At 33.2% G+C, this 18,344-nt stretch overlaps 2 protein-coding genes across 8 annotated transcripts; both read right to left on the bottom strand.

The window, feature by feature from the left end:
• Positions 1-5,461: 5,461 nt before the first annotated feature.
• On the bottom strand, positions 5,462-9,787 carry LOC8272235. 4 transcript variants are annotated; one of them, XR_007216479.1, is made up of 4 exons: positions 9,467-9,787; positions 8,672-8,823; positions 8,369-8,437; positions 5,462-5,718 (listed from the first exon to the last, which is right to left on the bottom strand). XR_007216479.1 is itself a non-coding variant. In XM_048376053.1 (4 exons), the coding sequence occupies exons 1-3, from the start codon at positions 9,616-9,618 to the stop codon at positions 8,418-8,420; spliced, it is 282 nt and encodes a 93-aa protein (XP_048232010.1). In that variant the 5' UTR covers positions 9,619-9,784; the 3' UTR covers positions 5,462-5,718; positions 8,369-8,417. The 4 variants fall into 4 exon arrangements, 3 of the variants coding, with proteins under 3 accessions (XP_048232010.1, XP_048232009.1, XP_048232011.1); XM_048376053.1 differs by having other exon boundaries at positions 8,714-8,823; positions 9,467-9,784; XM_048376052.1 differs by lacking the exon at positions 8,369-8,437 and having other exon boundaries at positions 9,467-9,786.
• Positions 9,788-11,575: 1,788 nt separating this feature from the next.
• Positions 11,576-17,490, bottom strand: LOC8272236 (alpha-L-fucosidase 2). Of its 4 annotated transcripts, none has more exons than XM_015724377.3 (10): positions 16,958-17,473; positions 16,699-16,844; positions 15,267-16,171; positions 14,411-14,543; positions 13,871-14,029; positions 13,446-13,670; positions 13,271-13,372; positions 13,007-13,142; positions 12,190-12,385; positions 11,576-12,022 (listed from the first exon to the last, which is right to left on the bottom strand). In XM_015724377.3, exons 1-10 carry the CDS (start codon positions 17,145-17,147, stop codon positions 11,716-11,718), a joined length of 2,499 nt encoding a protein of 832 aa, XP_015579863.1. In that variant the 5' UTR covers positions 17,148-17,473; the 3' UTR covers positions 11,576-11,715. The 4 variants fall into 4 exon arrangements, with proteins under 4 accessions (XP_015579863.1, XP_025014612.1, XP_015579864.1 ...); XM_025158844.2 differs by having other exon boundaries at positions 11,593-12,022; positions 16,695-16,844; positions 16,958-17,104; XM_015724378.2 differs by having other exon boundaries at positions 11,593-12,022; positions 16,713-16,844; positions 16,958-17,104.
• Positions 17,491-18,344: the final 854 nt, after the last annotated feature.

Raw genomic sequence — 18,344 nt, 5'->3', positions numbered from 1 at the left:
ACCAAAAGTACCCATTAACCGTTTGGTTCTAATTCTAGTAAATTTCGAACCGTGATCACGGCTAGTTGATGGTATATTATTTGTCTGCTTGTTTAGGCATTTAGCTAAACTATGCATAGATGGATAAGTAATATATAAAGGGAGCAAACGAGGATTCCCTAATCCTTTTGCAGAACTTTAAAGATCTCCAAATTTTTACCTCCAATAATTTATCAACTAGTTGCTATAAATTTTTGTCCTTATCTCCAGGCAGGTGTTTTTTAAGAGTCTTAACTCGCATCAACTAATGCATGGGGCGCACTAGCTAAACAGGACAAGACAAACTATAGTAAATTCTGTCATCTCAAGTAGGTATTCAACATTTGCAAAGATATTGAAGGATGCATTAATTATTGAGAGAAGTGTGTGAATGTTAAGCTTCAATGCCTGAATGAAGAACATATTGATTTGAGTAGTGGGTAGGGTCAGTGCTTATTGGTGGATGACGGGGCCCAAAGCATTTCCAATAATGGCCATTAAAGATACAATTCTGATAAAAGCATATCTTTCCATTTTTATTGTTGTTTTGCTTCACAAACAAGTGTATCTATTTGGGTCTTCTCATGCTAGGACTTCCATTGCTTGCTTTTCTTAAAACATTTAGTGGGTGGTGCCATGTTCTATATAAAATTTCACTTGGAACCCCCTCACACTTTTTACTTTCAAATCTTTTGGCTCTGGAAAGCAACGAAGGAGAAATGAGGGGCTCTTTTGTTCTTGTTTGAGCCCTTTTCTTTACGAAAAGAGAAGATGATTCATTATAAAAAGATGTGAGCAAGTTACAGACAGTTACCTTAGTTGAAATTTGAGTCCAAAAAAATAAAAATAAAAATTGCTTACCCACCCAATGGATAGGTTATGTAAAAGCCAATGGCATTAGATAAGAATGAGGTTGTGACTGAAAGAACATTTTGTGGTAAACATAACTTTGTGTAAACTCAGTTGATGAAGACAAATCTGGACTTGGTCCTATTAGTTTGATATCAGCATAATTTGCATTTAGTCAAATTTTATATCATTCTTCTGCTGGTATTATCTGACTCTTAACCAATTAAAGCATATCTTTTGCATGTTTCTTTCCTTATTTATCCTAGTTCATGCACCTAGTTGTGTTTGGCATTAGTGTTTCAGTGGCTAATGAAAAAGTATCACTATTTTGAATGTACTTGCTTTTTTCAAAGATAGATTTGATGTTTTGGTTATTGCTCTTTGCAACAATATTTGGACAACTATTCTCTTTCGATTTAACAGTTTTAACTTCAAAATTATATTAGATACTATACTTAATAGTGATAATAGAAAAATATATGTGTGACACGCGTGTTTCGTCTAATTTTAGATCAATATATTTAAAATAAAAATAAAATATGTTTATATATTGATCTTATTAATTTATCGGGTCGTATCGAAAAGCCAAGCTGAAATGTTAATAAGAAGCTCCATTGTCCTTTTGTTACATGAGAAAATTATATAATAGTACTAATATTTAATTTTATCCTAATCTTCTCTAGCTTAGCATTTTGCTTTACTAGCTTGGATTGATCTATCTGTCCTACCCATGGAGCACATTAATAGGTAGTTGAGTGGTTTAAAAGCTTTGTGCCCCCTTCAATAATTAGGTATCATGTCCTGCCAAGCATAGGCATTGATGCAGTGGATTTCCAAAGTTCCAATTGGACCCACCAAAAACCTAATTTTGCCCTTACCTTAACTTTTATGCCTATCCTTTAGGAGCACCATAATCATGGACAAATTTGTAAAAGTTGTGAGGAGCAGATGTTTGTGATGCAACAGATTGTTGATGGAAAGTTGCTGAAGGAGACATTGACAAAAAACATGGTGTCAAACTGTCAATATGAATATGACACAGAATGCTGCTAGTCAATGTACCACTGAAGTGCTTGTGAAAAAAAATAAAAGAAGAACAGAAATCATGGTGCTATGCTAAGGCCAAGAAGGTGGGATAATTAGGGCAGTGTACATATGATAAAGATAATGATGTAAAGTGGCCAAGTGGATCTCTCTCTTTCTCTGTATCACTTTCAGACTGTAATGGGTTTTTGTTATGAACTTGGTTTCATGCAAGTCTTGCAGAAGAAAAGCAGGTCAGGAAAAGTATATAGAACCATGAATATTATCAACACAGATTTGGTTGGCTACTTTTTCTGAAATGTTATCCAATAATACACAATTTGTTACCAATAAAATTTTAAAAGAAAAAGAAAAAGAAACGTGATGCACACAAGAAAAAGCTGATTAAGTAAAATAAAGTTCAAACAAATCAGAAATTAAAACTTAGGGTTTATAATCTTTTATGATTTTTATGAGTACTGCTTTGGGTTTTATTTTTTAGTTTTTAATGGTATTGATGAGTCTTATTCTTAAATTTTGTCGATTTAGAATAAATATTTTTTAAAATATTTATTTAAGAGTTTAAAATTCTTTTGGGCTACTTATTGATGCGTTAGGATCAATTTATATATATATATATATATATATATATATATATATATTAATTTTAAGACTTAAATTTTTTAATATATATGCTTACTTTTTGACACATAGGATTGTCGGTTTGACATGTATACTTACTTTGATAACATGAGATTCAAGCTTATATATAATTTTTATAATTAATTTATTAATTAATAAATTATATTTTTAACTAAACACTCATTCTAATCCTAAGAAATAACATATTAAATAATAAATTAGTTTTCTAAGTAGATAATGATTATTCTAAAAAATAACATATTAATTATATTTTAATATTATATTAACTAATAGATTAGTTTTTAATTAAATAATGATTCTCATTATAGAAAATAATATTTTTAAATATTATATTCATTAGTAAATTAATTTAATTATATAATAATTTCTAATCCTAATAAATAGTAATATCAATTATATTGATAGTATTAATTTATATAATATTAGAATTAATAAATAAATTATTTTATATTATTTCACTAATAAAATTTTTAAAAAAATTAAGGACATTCAAAATAATTAGTTTGCTATTATTTTTTAAAATATTAAAAATTAATATTAAAAATTAAATATTATAATATTTTGCTCAAAATTTTATTAAAGATTACATAAAATAATGTGAATATATAAAATCTATTCTATCCCTAAGACATGAATAAATAAACAACTTTGAGATTTATCTTAAGGTGTTTAAGTACCTAAATGTCACATGCTCCTCACATAAATAAGGATAACTTTATTTAAAATAATCTAACTCAATATGTAAATTGATCAGTTTTGTTTACGTCAGCATTTCTGAAAAGAGTATTTAATTAAATATAAAATTATAGATTCCACACACTTAATTGATTTAGAAAAAAAAATTAAACATCAAAATAGCAAAAGTTTGAAAATTCAGACACTAATGATCCAATCATTCTTAAAATTTTAAGAGGGAAGCAAAGAATATAAAAGAAATAAATAGGATATCTTTTTCTTTCTGTGGAGCGTCAGGAATTTTTGTAAAGTTGGAGGAGGAGTTGGTTTTGCAGTTCAGGATCCCGAAGAGCCATGGTCATTCATGGGCAGAGGAGGGAGGCTTCTCTGGACCACTTTCTAACGACAAGTGCCAGAGAGAGTAGTTCTGTAGTTGTTAGCTTTTTAAATTTTGTTATTTTTACTACTGGGATCAGTTTCTCCATAAATAGTCATCCAAAATGTGGACCGTTGTACAAGTTGCAAATGCCTCCAAAATATACCATCTTTTTATAGCAAATATCAACTCAAACCACTTTGATTGGACCAATGGGACTATGACCAAAACTGGGTCCACCCCCTCAACCAAGGGACTTGGGATATCCTGTTCAACAACAGAATGGTGTCTGTTCCATTCCATGTAATGTCAATTGTTTCATAAAAGGACTGTTACCATCAACTCTGGTCTTCCACACTCAGCACTTACCTCGCGGAAGATGTTATCTTTTGACTCTTCTCCTCCGCACTCTTTCCGTGAATTAGTCTTTTTAAGAGTCTATCTAGGCGGACAACTTGTGGCGATCTACAAGGAAGAAAAATGAGTTTTTCTTGCCCCCTATTACTTTCAATTTCTCTTTTCTATATTCGCTTTATGATATAATTTTCTTAGAAGTTTGAGCGCACGACTCTTCCGTACTCCACTCTATGAATTAGTTTTTTTAAAAGTCTACATAGAGAGCCACGAGTTGCCTTGTAAATATAACAACTAATAGTCGACTCCTGCATGAGCAAACTAATAATGCAGCAGCAATTTGAGAAAAAGAAAAGAAAAAACAGCATTTTCTTCTTGCCATCTTTGAAATCAAGAGGTATGCTTTACCTACTTAATGCAAGTAGCCTTCATAAGTGCATAGTACATGCGGCTAAAAGTACAACCCAAATGAGACAAAGTGTTGCATTGTTGCAGAGATAAGTAGAATCTATAAAATATTTAGACATTAGTTTCGAAATTGCTTTTTGTGATACTGTTTGACGCTTTTCCTGTAATAGAACAAAATATGATGTCTCAACATCAAGCCAAAAGAAGACAAGAGTTCCTTGGAGCTTACCCGAGTCACCATCCATTAAAAGACCCACCAACTGCTGTAGTATGGTTTGGAGCACAAGAAGTCATTGGAGAACACATAAGAACCCATACATTACAACAAAGCACCAACTGCACCAGGTTGGAACATAGTTTGCTCCAACAAACGAGTGGACTCCATAGAGTGGGACATGGTGGAGGAACTAACAACAGCAGCCCTCGTGCTTGAACATGGTAAGCTGACAAATGTCAAGGAATAGACACCCCCATGTGCACAACAGGAGTTCCTCCTGTGACTGTCAGAGGAGAAACAGGATTGATAATTTGATATGCATCATCTACTAGACTTCAATCATTTCTGTCTTTTCAATGCAGTATCTGGGAACTCCAGTTCATCTCCTTTCTTGTAGGGCAATGTAAGATAAACCATAAGATGATCTAGAGGTTTAGGGCGTGCAAACCTTCTCCATCTATGATTAGAGCATATTTCCAAAGAATTTTGCTGATCATACAGGTGAGCAAGTGTGCTCTCAACCTATGATCAAAGCATATTCCGAATGAATTTTGCAGACTATACAGTCGAGAACGTGTGAGCATGGAGAGCATCCTCTCGACTCTGAATACGATACGTAGAAGTACATGTAAAATATGAATGCAGATCATTAAATATGCCAAATTGGCTAGTTAGGCTCTCCCATGCTTTTATCTTCTTTTTAACATGATTCCAGTTTCATTCATAGAATTCCATAAACACATACTGTTAACATGCCACCGGTTCCAATATTCCTATCCTCGACAGCCACATTTTCATGAGGCACTTGTCACTAAGAAAAAACGCACAAGAACAAGCTTGCTTATGACAAACCAAACTATAGAATGCCAGCAAATAAATTATCGATAAGCACAATCTTATAGATACTAGATAGAACCACAAAAAAATAGGACATGTTTAAACAATATCGGGGGTTACATAACCTTCCAATTGATTGTCCTAAAAACAAGGAAATTCAAGATGAAATATAATAAAACATATCTTTATTATAGTATTTCCTACTCAAAAAACCCCAAGATCCCACAGGACTGACCCACTCTCTGACTTCAGTACTCTATAGTGCTTTGATGTGCAAATGCCATGGCCCTTCAAGTACCTGCGACGATACAGCAAAGAGATCAATAACAGCAGAATTCAAAATTAGAGAAGCCAACCGGCTTATGTTCTTTATTTATCTTAGGCAAGTCATAACCATTTCCAGATAAAATAATTTGCAAGTGACACTAATGCATTAGAAAATTCATAAGCAGTCGCATACATTGACTAGGAACTTGGCCCATTCAAGTTCCAAAGGGAAAAAAGAACAGAACAAAAGATGAAAGTTAAATAACCAGAATATGATGACCAAAAAAATCAACATCTTTTAGCCCATACACAGAAAATACTGTGTTTTAAGCAGTCCGCAACAAAGAATTCAATCTTGTCAATCCATACGGCAGAATTACAAACAAGGGCCCCATAATTCCACCCCATAACTAGAACCTGGCAAAGATGCTCCTAGTGATTATTTCATACAACTTAATGCTTTTCATGGACTCATTCTCCTGACAAGGCAGGTAAAGGAAGTTCAATTAAAAGCGAATAGCACTCATAAAATCTTATAATGTCCCTACTTAAGAAAATTAGACAAGACAGCTGGATCTCATGTTACCCTCAATGATATGTGATATTGCAGTACGAATTCAGAAATAAGAAAAGATCCATATATTGTATATTCATTCCATGAGATTTATTAATTAGAGAGATTCAGTATTCTATCAATCAAAAGCTTTAAGTTTGCATTGATTTAGAACTAGCTAGAATAATTATTTGATGTGTTTGTCTAATCACAGAGCTTCTCATGAACCATGTTGGAGAAACATGCCTCTTAAATTGGGGTGATTGAGACCAAGTATGAGAGAAGAGCTTGTTAATTTCTCCTCAAATATATGCAAGTTCCTAAGGCCATACAAATGGCCCCAAGAACTACTGAAAAAGAAGTAAACTACTTGAGCACGAATAGCGAGCCATATTCACTAGTAATCAAAGTCCTTTGACTTCAATAAGGCAAATGGTACTGACAAAAATACTGAAAAATACTATTGACATACAAATGATAAGCCAAGAAGCAATCCACTGGATAAAAAATGCAGCTTCCTCATCACCACTAATTCACCAATACTGACAAGGACCATATAAAAGCATTGCTTGCTTCTCAGAATGAAAAGGAACTTTATGCCTTAGACATGTATGAAGTCTAGACCATGCATGCAAGGCTGCATGTCCATGATAAACATATGTAAACATGTGTATCAGTTGCAACAAAATGTCAACATTACATACACCAAATGTTTCACATCGATCTATTTGTATACAGGTTTCAGAAAAAAAGAACTAGGAGGACAGAGAAGTAAAAGCCTTCCCCTTCATCATAGTTATTAAAGGCGCAAGGCACAGGTGCGCGCCTTATCGAAGTGAGGGCGCAAAAAAAAAAAAAGAGAATCAAATAATAAAGCTAATAAGACTCATAACGTAAATGCATGAAATCATAAAGTAGAGATCATTTTTTTTTTCAAATATAGAGTAAAATACATGCATAAGATCAAGACTTACTTGGAAAATTTCCAAATCCATATAAAAGCTAGAAAGAAACATGTTTATGGACTTATAGTTCTAAATAATTATAATTCCTAAAGTCTGTTCCATAAGAATCATCATAATTAAGCTCAATATAGCCGTTCTCTTTTCCGTCTTCTTTTTCTTTAAATTCCTCAATTTCCCCATGGTCACTTTCAATTTCCTCTTTATAATCTTCTTTAAAATCAATCACTTCCTCATCTCTAAGTACTAGAGGAGTAATAGGTCTCTTTTGAGAAGATGCTTTTTGACTTGTACAGACCCTCATTCAATATTGTCTTGATTTCTTGAAGTAATAATATTAGTGAGGTCTAACTTACCATCAATGGCCCAATGTTAGTTATAAGTGAAAAAACAAAATTTAGATTCAACTTCACTAAGGTACACCCTTTTTTATGTTTCAAAACCTCCTATGAGATGCACGCCTTAGCGAAGTTCCTCACCTCTAAGGCTAGGAAGCACAACCTTGAGCCTGAAGCGCACCTTCAAGAACTATACCTTTCTATACTTTTCTGAATGCATAATCTTTTACATTTTAGTGCAACACTTTGGAAACAAAGACTGAAGTGGATAAAATCATGCATGCGAAGTGTAACTAACATGCAAAGGAAATGAAATAACTTGCATAATCAATTCTTAACATATTAATATCAAATTATAAATTACAAACCTAAAGAAACACAAGGAAAGAGTATTTACTTTCTGTTCTGAATGCATTATGTTTCACCAAAATGTAACACTTTTTCTCCCTGAAAATTAGCTCACAGGGAACCAAAGACCGAAATGTATAAAATCATGCGTGCAAAGTGTGACTAACATGCAGAGAAAATAAAATAACCCGGATAATCATCCTTGACATACTAACATCATATCAAAATTATCCATCTAAACAAAGACATGGAAATAGTCTTCAAGTACTTGAAGAAAACAGAAACGACAAATGATAAGGGATAGTACACCTCTTGGCACAAGAATTCAGCATCATGATATCCTGTCAAACATTCATAGCATTAACCAGATTCCCCGACTCTTATTTCCACAGTTATATTTCTATCTTCATATTTGTTACTGAAACAGAATTGAGATTTTATCTTTCTAAAGAACAGGAAACATAGAAAAAAGTAACCTACAATTCTGGCAACAATCCTGCACCTCTAGCTGACTGAAAGTCCACGCGCATCACCCGTCTTTTCCATTCCCTATAAATCCCAATCCCAATCCTTCTCATTAACAAAGTTTTATAAAAACTAACAAAAACCTAATCACTTTTTTTCTCATTTCATCCATCAGCCACATATTTGACAATCTAATGAAAAACAAGGAATTTTCATTTTCCAGTTGAAGTTATTCAGGACGGAAGAGTGTGTGTGTAACACCAACTCAAAAATTATGCTTCCACATTTTCTATTTTCCCTATAAATAGTAAGACTCACAAAGAGACTACTAGCGATCTTGACAAGTGCGGCAGAAGGTACCGTGAGACAGCTCGCAAAAAGCCCGCAAGTTAGAGTTGAGGTGCGATGTGAGATGGTTTGTGCTATGCAAAGGCAAGAATGATTGCAGACATCCCAGTTCTCCCAAGTTCCTAGAAAGAGGATATAGGAGGCAACCATTAATACGAAGCAGAAATGTTAAGCCAGAAGATACAGAATTACAAGTTGGGAAAACCACCCCTCTCCCACCAACAAACAAAAAAAGTCAAATTTTTTTATTTAAAATTTAATACTTAATATGAAATAGAAACCTGCGTTGATTGAATTGTGCTTATTTAATTAAGTTTAATGGACGCTGTACTTAAGATGCACAACCAAACTCAAGAAATTACAATTTAACTTGAATAATCATTCATTTTCCTTGTTGATGAATTCAATAATCAATTGAGGAAAGAAAACACAGCAACAGGTTTCTACATATTCTACTCGTGATTTCACTTGAAGAATCATTCGTTTTCCTTGTTGATGAATTCAACAATCAACTGAGGAAAGAAAATACAGCAACAGATTTCTATAAAAAAATATGGTATGAAGTTCACAACTTTCAGTAAAAAAAAAAATTTACAATTTACAAAATAATTAAAGAAAAAAGTCAAAACTTTAAAATGATAACAATGATAAAAGGAAACACCCATTAATATTTAGATCTCGAACCACAAAACATAAGGTTTTCTTTTTCATAATTCAGTATTTTCAGCTAATAAAATAATCAGGAACAAATGTATAAACCAGTACCTAGAAGGACCAAAAGAAAGGCGGCGAGACTGGAGGCGGGGAGAGGCAGTAGGTGGACGGATGCGAGGGAGCGGCGCGGAAGAGAGGCGCGATGGAGCCCTGGCGGCGGAGATGAGAGTGCGTGAGAGTGATCCTCCATTACGCCAAGCCATTTTTGCAGTGTCAAAAGAATAATGCTATTTTTAAGTGAAGTAAATGTCTTGAGAAATAAGGAGGAGGAGAACGTAATTAGAACGGCGGGGTTTTGGTTAGGGTTTAAGGAACAAGAGTTTTTTTTTTTTCTTTTTTTTCTTTCTTTTTGGATATTGCTCCAGTGAAATTGTGGTGCACAGAAGATAAAAAGTTAGGATAGCAAGGTCCGTCCGATTACTAGAATCTGGGTACATGGTAATTTTTATTTTTTTTATATGTCTTCCCTTAAAAACTAATTAAATCTAATTAAATTTAAAAGAATTTAAGCTCGACCTCAATTCTAAATAAATAAGTACGAGTATAATTCAAACCTAATCGAATTTAAATAATAAACTCAATATTTAAAAAAAAATTAACATATAAATCATTTAATTATTAAATTTAAACTAATTAAAAAGTTCTATAGGTGTCAATATACAAAAAATTATAAATATTTATATAAAATTATAAATTTTTTAAACATCCATTATATATATTAAGAAAATAATCAAACTCGGCTTATTAAGCTATTCGAGTAGCTCGAACTCGAGCTCGGCTCAATTACTCGATTAACATTGAGTCAATCTCAAATATTTTTCAAATCGATCATGAGTAACTTGCGAGTTGGCTCTCTACATAATAGATGGTTCTTTTCAATTAAGCCAAAGCTCGATTAGGCTCGCTAGTTGGTTCGAGCTAGGTATTGTCGAGCTTGAATAACATTGAGTCGATTTTAAATATTTTTTAAATCGATATTAAATAACTTGTGAGTTGGCTCAACCCAATTACCCTTTAGTTATAGTAAAAATCATACAAATTAATAGAAATTAACGAAATTAAAGAGAATGAGCTTAGTCATATTGAAATTAAACTTTTAAGGATTTAGCATTATAAATTAAAAATTAAAAATTTATAGCAATGCGAGTTTTAAAATTTAAAAATCGAGAGGATAATTTGGTGTAATATTAGTAAAGAATTATTTTGATACATAATTTTACTTTTAAAATTTATTAATTTAATTTTGGATATCTCTCAATTATCTATTTAATTTACAACATCTTTATATTTTTATTAGCTTTAATTCATCATCTATGACATAATAACAAAAAATATATGTACAAAATGGAAAGAGATAAAAGAAAAAATAAAGAAATTGAGAGGGAAAAAGAATAATAAATAGAATTAAGGAGTGCCATGCATCAAATAATTTGTGAAGAGATCTCAAGTGGTTAAATTGATAAAGATTAAAAATTGGATGTATTCTTTTATTTGGATATGCGTAACCATAAGTGGTAAAGCAGGTGACGTTCAAATAATAAGCAGAACTTTCTACCATAATAGCAGCATGTATCAGAGCTGAAATGGGAGTAGCCTCTTTCAAGGCTTTCTGTGACCATACATGAGAGAAAATTGGACCGATTTAGCAATTGCGTCAGGAAATGCACACTGAAGAAGAAGAAAAAAAAGAATGAAAGATTAGATGTGCTAATCTAACCCAGTGTACCCGCTGCAATATGCTGAAAAGCTATTCCAGGATGAACAGCCTACATTCCCTCCCCTACATATAATTTGCAGTCCGAAATAGGATGAAACTGTAATTTCTTATTTGATCTGGGTTCCTAGTATATTACTTTTTTTAATATACATATTTGACAGAGATTTGATAAACCTGACGTGAAAAATTTGATCTTTTTGCATTTCAAGAGAAGTCCCTTCCATTACAAGGGAATGGCTTTTACACATTTTAGTGTGCATTAAATATGTAAATTCATGCCAGATGATCATATGCTTATGATAGAAGATCATATTTTTCAGCCATAGACCAACTTCATGAACATCTCCTGCAGCAAGAAGAACCAACTTCAAGAAGAAGGTACAAATCTCTGAATTCTGCAACTGCTGCTGAAAAAATGAAACCAAGAAGTTGCAGAAGTAAAGGAACATAACATACCGTGTAAATCTCAATAAAGATTTTTGATAATTTCTGGTGTTTAAATGAAGGAACGCAAGTTTCTTGAACATATTTGTACAAAACTTGTTTATCAGATCTTCATTGGAATTGACGCACGAAAGCCCAGTTATGAGAAAGAGCATGTCTCTACACATTTCAACTCTGCATTATATGTGTAAATTATTCCAGGTAATAAGCTTGTTGTCACTGTATTTTCTCTATAATGTACTCGATGGACAGATCTTACATTCTCTGCCCAAAGGCCAACTTCATGGAGATCTCCTTCTTTCCAACATATGCTTACTGTCAACCCACCTCGTGCCTTAAGTCCTTTAACACATCCATTTGCCCATTTATCCCTTGGAAGAGCAGGAAGCAAGTACAGGTCCTCCAATCTACTCTGGACAAGCATTTCCGCAACTGCTGCTGTAAAACTGAAACCAAGGAGTTGCAGAAACATTTGGTCTCTGTTAGCGAAAATTGTTGGAGTTAAGTTCTGAATTTAATGACAATGTGCTTTGTATTTTGCTTTTCAAGGTTTTATTGGTTAATCCTATGGTTCCAACACATTGCCATTGATACTACAGACAATGCAGCTTACCCAAAGTTGGCATCAATCTGGAAAGGAGGATGTGCTGCAAATAAGTTACTATACAATCCACCTTCAAAAGCTACCTCATGATCTGGATCCACCAACTTAATCAAATGTTTAACCATATTATAAGCATGCTTACTGTTGTACAGACGTGCCCATAAAGCAATTTTCCATGCTGTTGACCATCCTGGACCATTCTCTCCTGTTTTAATATTGATGATATAAGAAGCAATGTTATTGAGATATTATTCTAAAGTAACATCATTTCAGCTGAAGTTAAAAGAAAAAGGGATAGAATCAATTAAAACTTTTGATAGTTCTTAGACTGGAGATTTAGCTACAATCATCAAGTAAGATGAAGTCTTCAGCAGGGTATCTTTTCAGGTAGGACCAACTAATGACTCTTAAGATGTACAGCTGATAACAAGTTTAATAGAGTTCCCTGGCAGCTAAGTACTCCACTGCAACAAAAGCTAAAGAAACACATTGTCACATTCATATTGCATACTGCACGACACAAAAGTAGACCTCACTTTTGCCTTTGTACCAATGTCTTTTTATTTAAATCGTGAGACAATTTTCTTATTGAGAATCATTACTGGCAGTGATTCTTGTGCATTTTATTTATTCTTCAATGCAAACACATTGTTTTCTCAGCATAAGACATCATTCCAAAGTTCACAGCAATCATAAAGATAACTGCACATGTTCATACACACGCATGTAGAGAGAAAGACAGAACAATTTCACTTCAGTTTGATGGCCAAATACCCCTAAATTGATGGATATTGCAGGACCAAAGCAATCAGTCTAGTCGACAAACCTCGTTTATAGAGAGTATTCTCTGCAGCTTTACAAAGTTCTGGATCTTGATCAATGGTTATTGTGTGCCCTGGGAATAAGCCAAATAAAGGTGAAAGATGACGATGATGCACCTCTGGGTCCTTAAAATCCCGTACCTGCCCACCAGAGAGACAATTTCACTAGTCAAATTTCAGCAGTTAAAGTGCATGAAAAGCTTCATTTTACAGACTAAATCATAACCGTTCCTACAAGTTAGAACCTATTACACATGCTACTCACTTACCCATTCCATTATAGAACCATCTTCAGCAATTTTTGTAGGACGTAGCCTTGGTAGAGCTGTATGCACGTTTTGAACAAGAACGTCTTTATTTCTGCCCAAAACCTGTTTAGAAATTAAATATCAGATGCTTGATGCAATATAAAATATGATTGTCAGGATCAGTGTTGAGCTTTACCTCAGAAGCTGAAACAAAAGAAGAAAAAACTTCTCTTATGATTGCCATGTCCATGGTGGATGAATAGCTCACACATGCAGGCTTACCATCTGGAGTAATGAACATATGTTCTGGAGATGTTGATGGGTTGGTTTCCAAATATCCTTCACTACCTTCAACCAACCAGTCCAACAAAAATGACACACATCCTTCCAGTAGAAAGTATGCCTCATTTTCAAGAAACTCCTAATTAGACAGAAAACTTTAGAAACATAATAAGAAATATTATAATAGTATTTTTCAGGGAAAAGAAAATATCAGTCACTTTTCAATAGAAGATTCTTTTCATGAATCAGCAGCAGTACTCTTCAAGGCCTCAATTCCAGAGTCTTTTAGTAAAATAATATCAGAATAGCAATTTAACATCTAGCCTATTAAGTGCTTACCTTGTCCATTGTATAATTATAATGCTCCCATAAATGGGTACAGAGCCATGCCCCACCAATTGGCCATAATGCCCACACAGCATCTCCTCTATCTGCTGATGATTTTGCCCATATGTCAGACTTATGATGTATAACCCAACCACTAGCTCCATAGTTTACCTGCAACATTCTGCAGGTATATAAGAAAATCTGAATGGAGAAAACAACAATCACAAGGACTAAACATTCTCCAGATAACCTATCTATTTGGCATGAGTGTTTCACTGACAAAGATGGTAACTGCAGACCACAGATACTTAATAATGACTCGACATTGAGAAGAACCTAGGCTGAAGGTATAGATCCAACATCTAACAAATATATAGGACATGAAAGCTTCATATGATGTTTGGGTCTAACCACTTGATACTTTAAGCTTTTGAGTTGGCAAGAGTGTCTCTTAACATCTCCAAACAGCCTAATAATTTAAACAAGTTGTACAGAAAGAAGACTAATTCACAAATGCTTCCAACATGAAATAGAAGAAGAAATTATTCTTACTTGAGCAGTTTTACTTCCATTGACTGACAAGGATTTAATAAAATCAAACAGGGGCTCCTGGCATTCATTCAGATTGCAAGGCAAGGACAGCCAATAGTTCATTTCAAGATTGATGTTCAAGTGAGGAGCAGAACTGAAGAAAGAGATAGAGTGGTCATTAACAGTTCATATGAAACCTTATTAAAAATAGAAGAGAAAAATGGAAGATATTGGCATCTTTTGCTGAATAATTATTGACAAGCAGTTGACTTTTATTATGTACTTTTACATGATATAGAAAAATTGGAAGTACACGCTAGCATACTACTTTTCCTCTTTCCAATCTCTTATGTCTCCCTTGAATGCCTCAGACTAGTTAACATTGGTTCCCATTCCCTTGGGATCTGCTAACCTTGACTACTGGTATACCCATTGGGGTAATGAATTCGACTAGTATAGCATGTACGACGAATTGCATGCATTTGCAGAGCTTTCTGACTCCCTGTTACACCAAAAATTTAACATACTCTTGATGCAGGCCTGTTTCAGTTGAGTTTACTGATTAAATAATTAGCTGCAGCAAAGATGTGATTGCCAGCAAGAATAAACCTGCACACATGTCAATGCTGCATGCACATAGTGGACCAGACAGATATATTAATGAAACACTCATAAATATAGGCTATATGCAAACTCAATCATGATTGCTGTCAAAGTTTTCTAAGCAGAAAACAACAAAAAATAAAATAAAAGTCTGAAAATAAAATCGTATACTTTATTTATTGATTTCATCATATACTTTATTTACTGAAATAAAATCCATAGCTCCCTTCAACAATATTAGAAAATAAAGAAGATGAGAAAAAGTGAGACTCACTCCCATGTTGGCTCAAGATCCTTGTTCCAAACTCCCTGCAGGTTTGCCACCTGAGTTCCAGGGCGTGAGCATGATATAAGTAAATATCGGCCAAACTGAAACAGTAGCTCAACTAAGGATGGATCTTCATCAGATTGAAAAGATTTTATCCTCTCAACTGTTGGCACTGCATCATCTTTGATCCCTTTGACATACAAAGCATTTGCAGAAGGTATAAGATTGTTAGTCAACTGAGACTCATCTCCTACAATTCTATTGGAGCTTTTCCAAAGCTGAAATGAGACACGGTGAAAAAGTTTCTGGTAGTCATGTAAATGACGTGCATAAAGATCAGAATATGACAGATTTGTTATTGCCTTCAAAGCACGAAGAGACTCAGAAGTAGGATCTTTCTTTGAATCTGATGGCTTAGTGAGTGGGCTTTCAAATGAAGATGAAGCCGCTAAAAGCAACACACCCCAGTCTGAACCTTCAACTTTCAACTTCTTATTGTCTAAAACATGTATCACACCTACGCCATCACTAACATGTAAATCAAGAACAGCAGAAAACTTAATTCCCTTTGGATTCTCATTCGCACTCATTTTTGGTGGGATCCTTTTCTCTGGGCAACTTCCTTCCATTATTATCTGATTTTCAACATTTACGTAACAATGATGATCTAATTTGCTGTCTAGAGATACTGTAAAGGATAAAGACCCTGATTTGCTCCCAGATATTTTTATCACAGCCACTTGATCAGGATTAGATGCAAAATATTCCTTAGTAAATTTTACATCACCAACAGAATACTGCACTCTTGCTGTTGCGGTATCCAAATCTAGCTCCCTATAATATGTTTCGTCAGCATATGTAAGATGAGAATCATCAAATTCTAGCTTGACATCCCCAAGTAGTTGATAAACCTTAAATAACAAATTTAAATCATCAGGACACAGTTTAAAACTTCATTTGGCCAGGCCAACAACAAGAAAGCTGATGAAGTAGATCAGGAAAGTAGATAATTCATACTCATAATGAAAAATGAAGTCACAACCAAGTAGTTCTCCAAAAATCAAATGAAAAATTTTGGGCATAAGGGAAGTGATGGTTAGTTTTCTAAGTGAAAATCACGTCAATTTTGGCAGGAATTCATTTCTTCCAAATTTCCTTTTTTTAAAGTTGCAAGAACTGAATTCTAGCAACTATTGACTATCCAAACATGACTAAATAGAATTCAATTCAATTGAATACTTGCATTTTAAGACTTTCCAAACAGGGGGAAACGTCTATGAATTTCCTGTTTTCTTTGAAATTTTTCTCCAAAACCGAGTAACTGAACACAAGTAAAATAACTATAAAGGTTGTATAAACTAATTATGGTTTGATATATAACATAAAAAGAGCTGGGAGATTAGCCAAAATAAGCACGCGATAGACGTAACATACATACATCTGCAGGATTACCAAAAAATTTGACTGATGCAGCTGTGGCTTCAGCATATAATCCATCATCCACAAGCTTTCTAACCTCTGATAATGCTTCTAGAGCATTAGGGTTAGTATAGTTTCCTGGAACTCCAGTCCAAAGAGTATCCTCTACAATGGAATTCAAATCAAATTATAAACTTGGTATATACATTACATCCATCCATCTATCTATCTATCTACCTATTGAACTAAATACTGAAAAATGCGAAGTGGGTTATTACCATTTAGCTGAATAATTTCAGATTGCATACCACCAGAAATCATAGCACCAATTCTGCCATTTCCTATGGGAATTGAGTCTGTCCAGTGCTTAGCAGGACCATTAAACGTAACCTTTAAGGGCTTATTATATGAACACTCAGAATCTATGAAAGTGGGTCTTTCTACTAGAACCCAGTCCTCATCTTCCATTACTAGTGTGATAGAATGGAAGCAGAATAGGAAACAAAAAAACAGCAAAAGAGAGAAAAGTTGAAAGCTTTGGCCAGCGTCTCGTTTTCTGTTTGTTCTGTTTCTGTTAAAGAAGAGAAAAAAACGCCAAGTAGGTAATGATTGGTTTTGATAAGATTAACATTGGTGATGCCCTGTCGCTATCCAATCTGACGTAAAGTGTACTTCTGTGTTTTTGTTTTATTTACTTACGGGAAAATTTTATTATTAACATTTAGAAATTATGTTATAATTTAACTAAAAACAAAGAAATTTCTGTTATAATTTTATAGGCTTAAGACATCCTGAACTTGGCACAGATCAGAAGCATCCTGGCACCCAGAAGCAATTGTGCCAAATATAATAAACCTAATTTTATATTATTAATGAATATTATATTCTCCCTAATAAAACAAATGAATATTGTAAATCTTGGTTAAATTTTGTTTAGGCCATTAGTCTTTCCTTTTACTCTTCAAGTCCCAAAGAGTTTGGACATTAAATTGGTTTCAGTTTTTATATATTTAGTGTGCAATTTTTGCTAATCTTGATTAGATAAGTGATAAATGTAGAATAATTATAAAATTTAAATTATATATTATTTTCATTATTGAAATATAAATTACTTAGAACATATTACAAAATTAGAAATAACCAAAAAAATCTTCTATATGATATAAATAAATTGTAAAATTACTTTACAAAAGTTTATTTGAAGTATATGAGATGTATCATACAAATAGCTGATGTGGCATAAATTTATAAAATTTAAAATATATGTCAATCTTTTCTTCTTTAAAATAAATGCTATTCATCCAAACTTTGAGAGTATGCAAGAACTTTTTATTTTAAAAAAAAAAAATTCCACATCAGTAAATGTAATTAATTTTAAATATTTTTAGTTAAATGCCTATAATTCAAGTTTAGATCATTTTTATTGAGTAGATGATGCGGTAACTCTGCCTCCCTGACTAAGAATTCATCAAACAACATGATATTTTAATGTAAAGTCATATTTTTTGTAAGAAACTAGAGGAAAATGCCACCTTGGCCTGATTAAAAATTAAAATTCAATAATATATATTGCTAGAATTTAATATTCAGTTATCACACCCTATTAAAAATAAATAAATAAATGATGATGGAAATACATGTTTAGTTTCAAAAAGATGCAAATCA

This window comes from Ricinus communis, chromosome 6 (assembly GCF_019578655.1).
Source record: "Ricinus communis isolate WT05 ecotype wild-type chromosome 6, ASM1957865v1, whole genome shotgun sequence".
Classification (NCBI taxonomy): Eukaryota; Viridiplantae; Streptophyta; class Magnoliopsida; order Malpighiales; family Euphorbiaceae; genus Ricinus; species Ricinus communis.
Note: the sequence above shows the minus strand (reverse complement) of the source record. Positions and strands in the feature narration are given on the sequence as shown.

Bases quoted from the DNA above. Each gene is read 5' to 3' on its own strand.
- LOC8272236 (XM_015724377.3), bottom strand. From the start codon at position 17,147: ATGGAAGATGAGGACTGGGTTCTAGTAGAAAGACCCACTTTCATAGAT. The intron at 14,030-14,410 runs GTAAGAATAATT...AGAATGTTGCAG, and splicing joins ATGGAAGTAAAACTGCTCAA to GTAAACTATGGAGCTAGTGG. The intron at 13,671-13,870 runs GTAAGCACTTAA...CTGTCTAATTAG, and splicing joins ATAATTATACAATGGACAAG to GAGTTTCTTGAAAATGAGGC.
- LOC8272235 (XM_048376052.1), bottom strand. From the start codon at position 9,618: ATGGCTTGGCGTAATGGAGGATCACTCTCACGCACTCTCATCTCCGCC. The intron at 8,824-9,466 runs GTACTGGTTTAT...TCCTCTTTCTAG, and splicing joins CTTTCTTTTGGTCCTTCTAG to GAACTTGGGAGAACTGGGAT.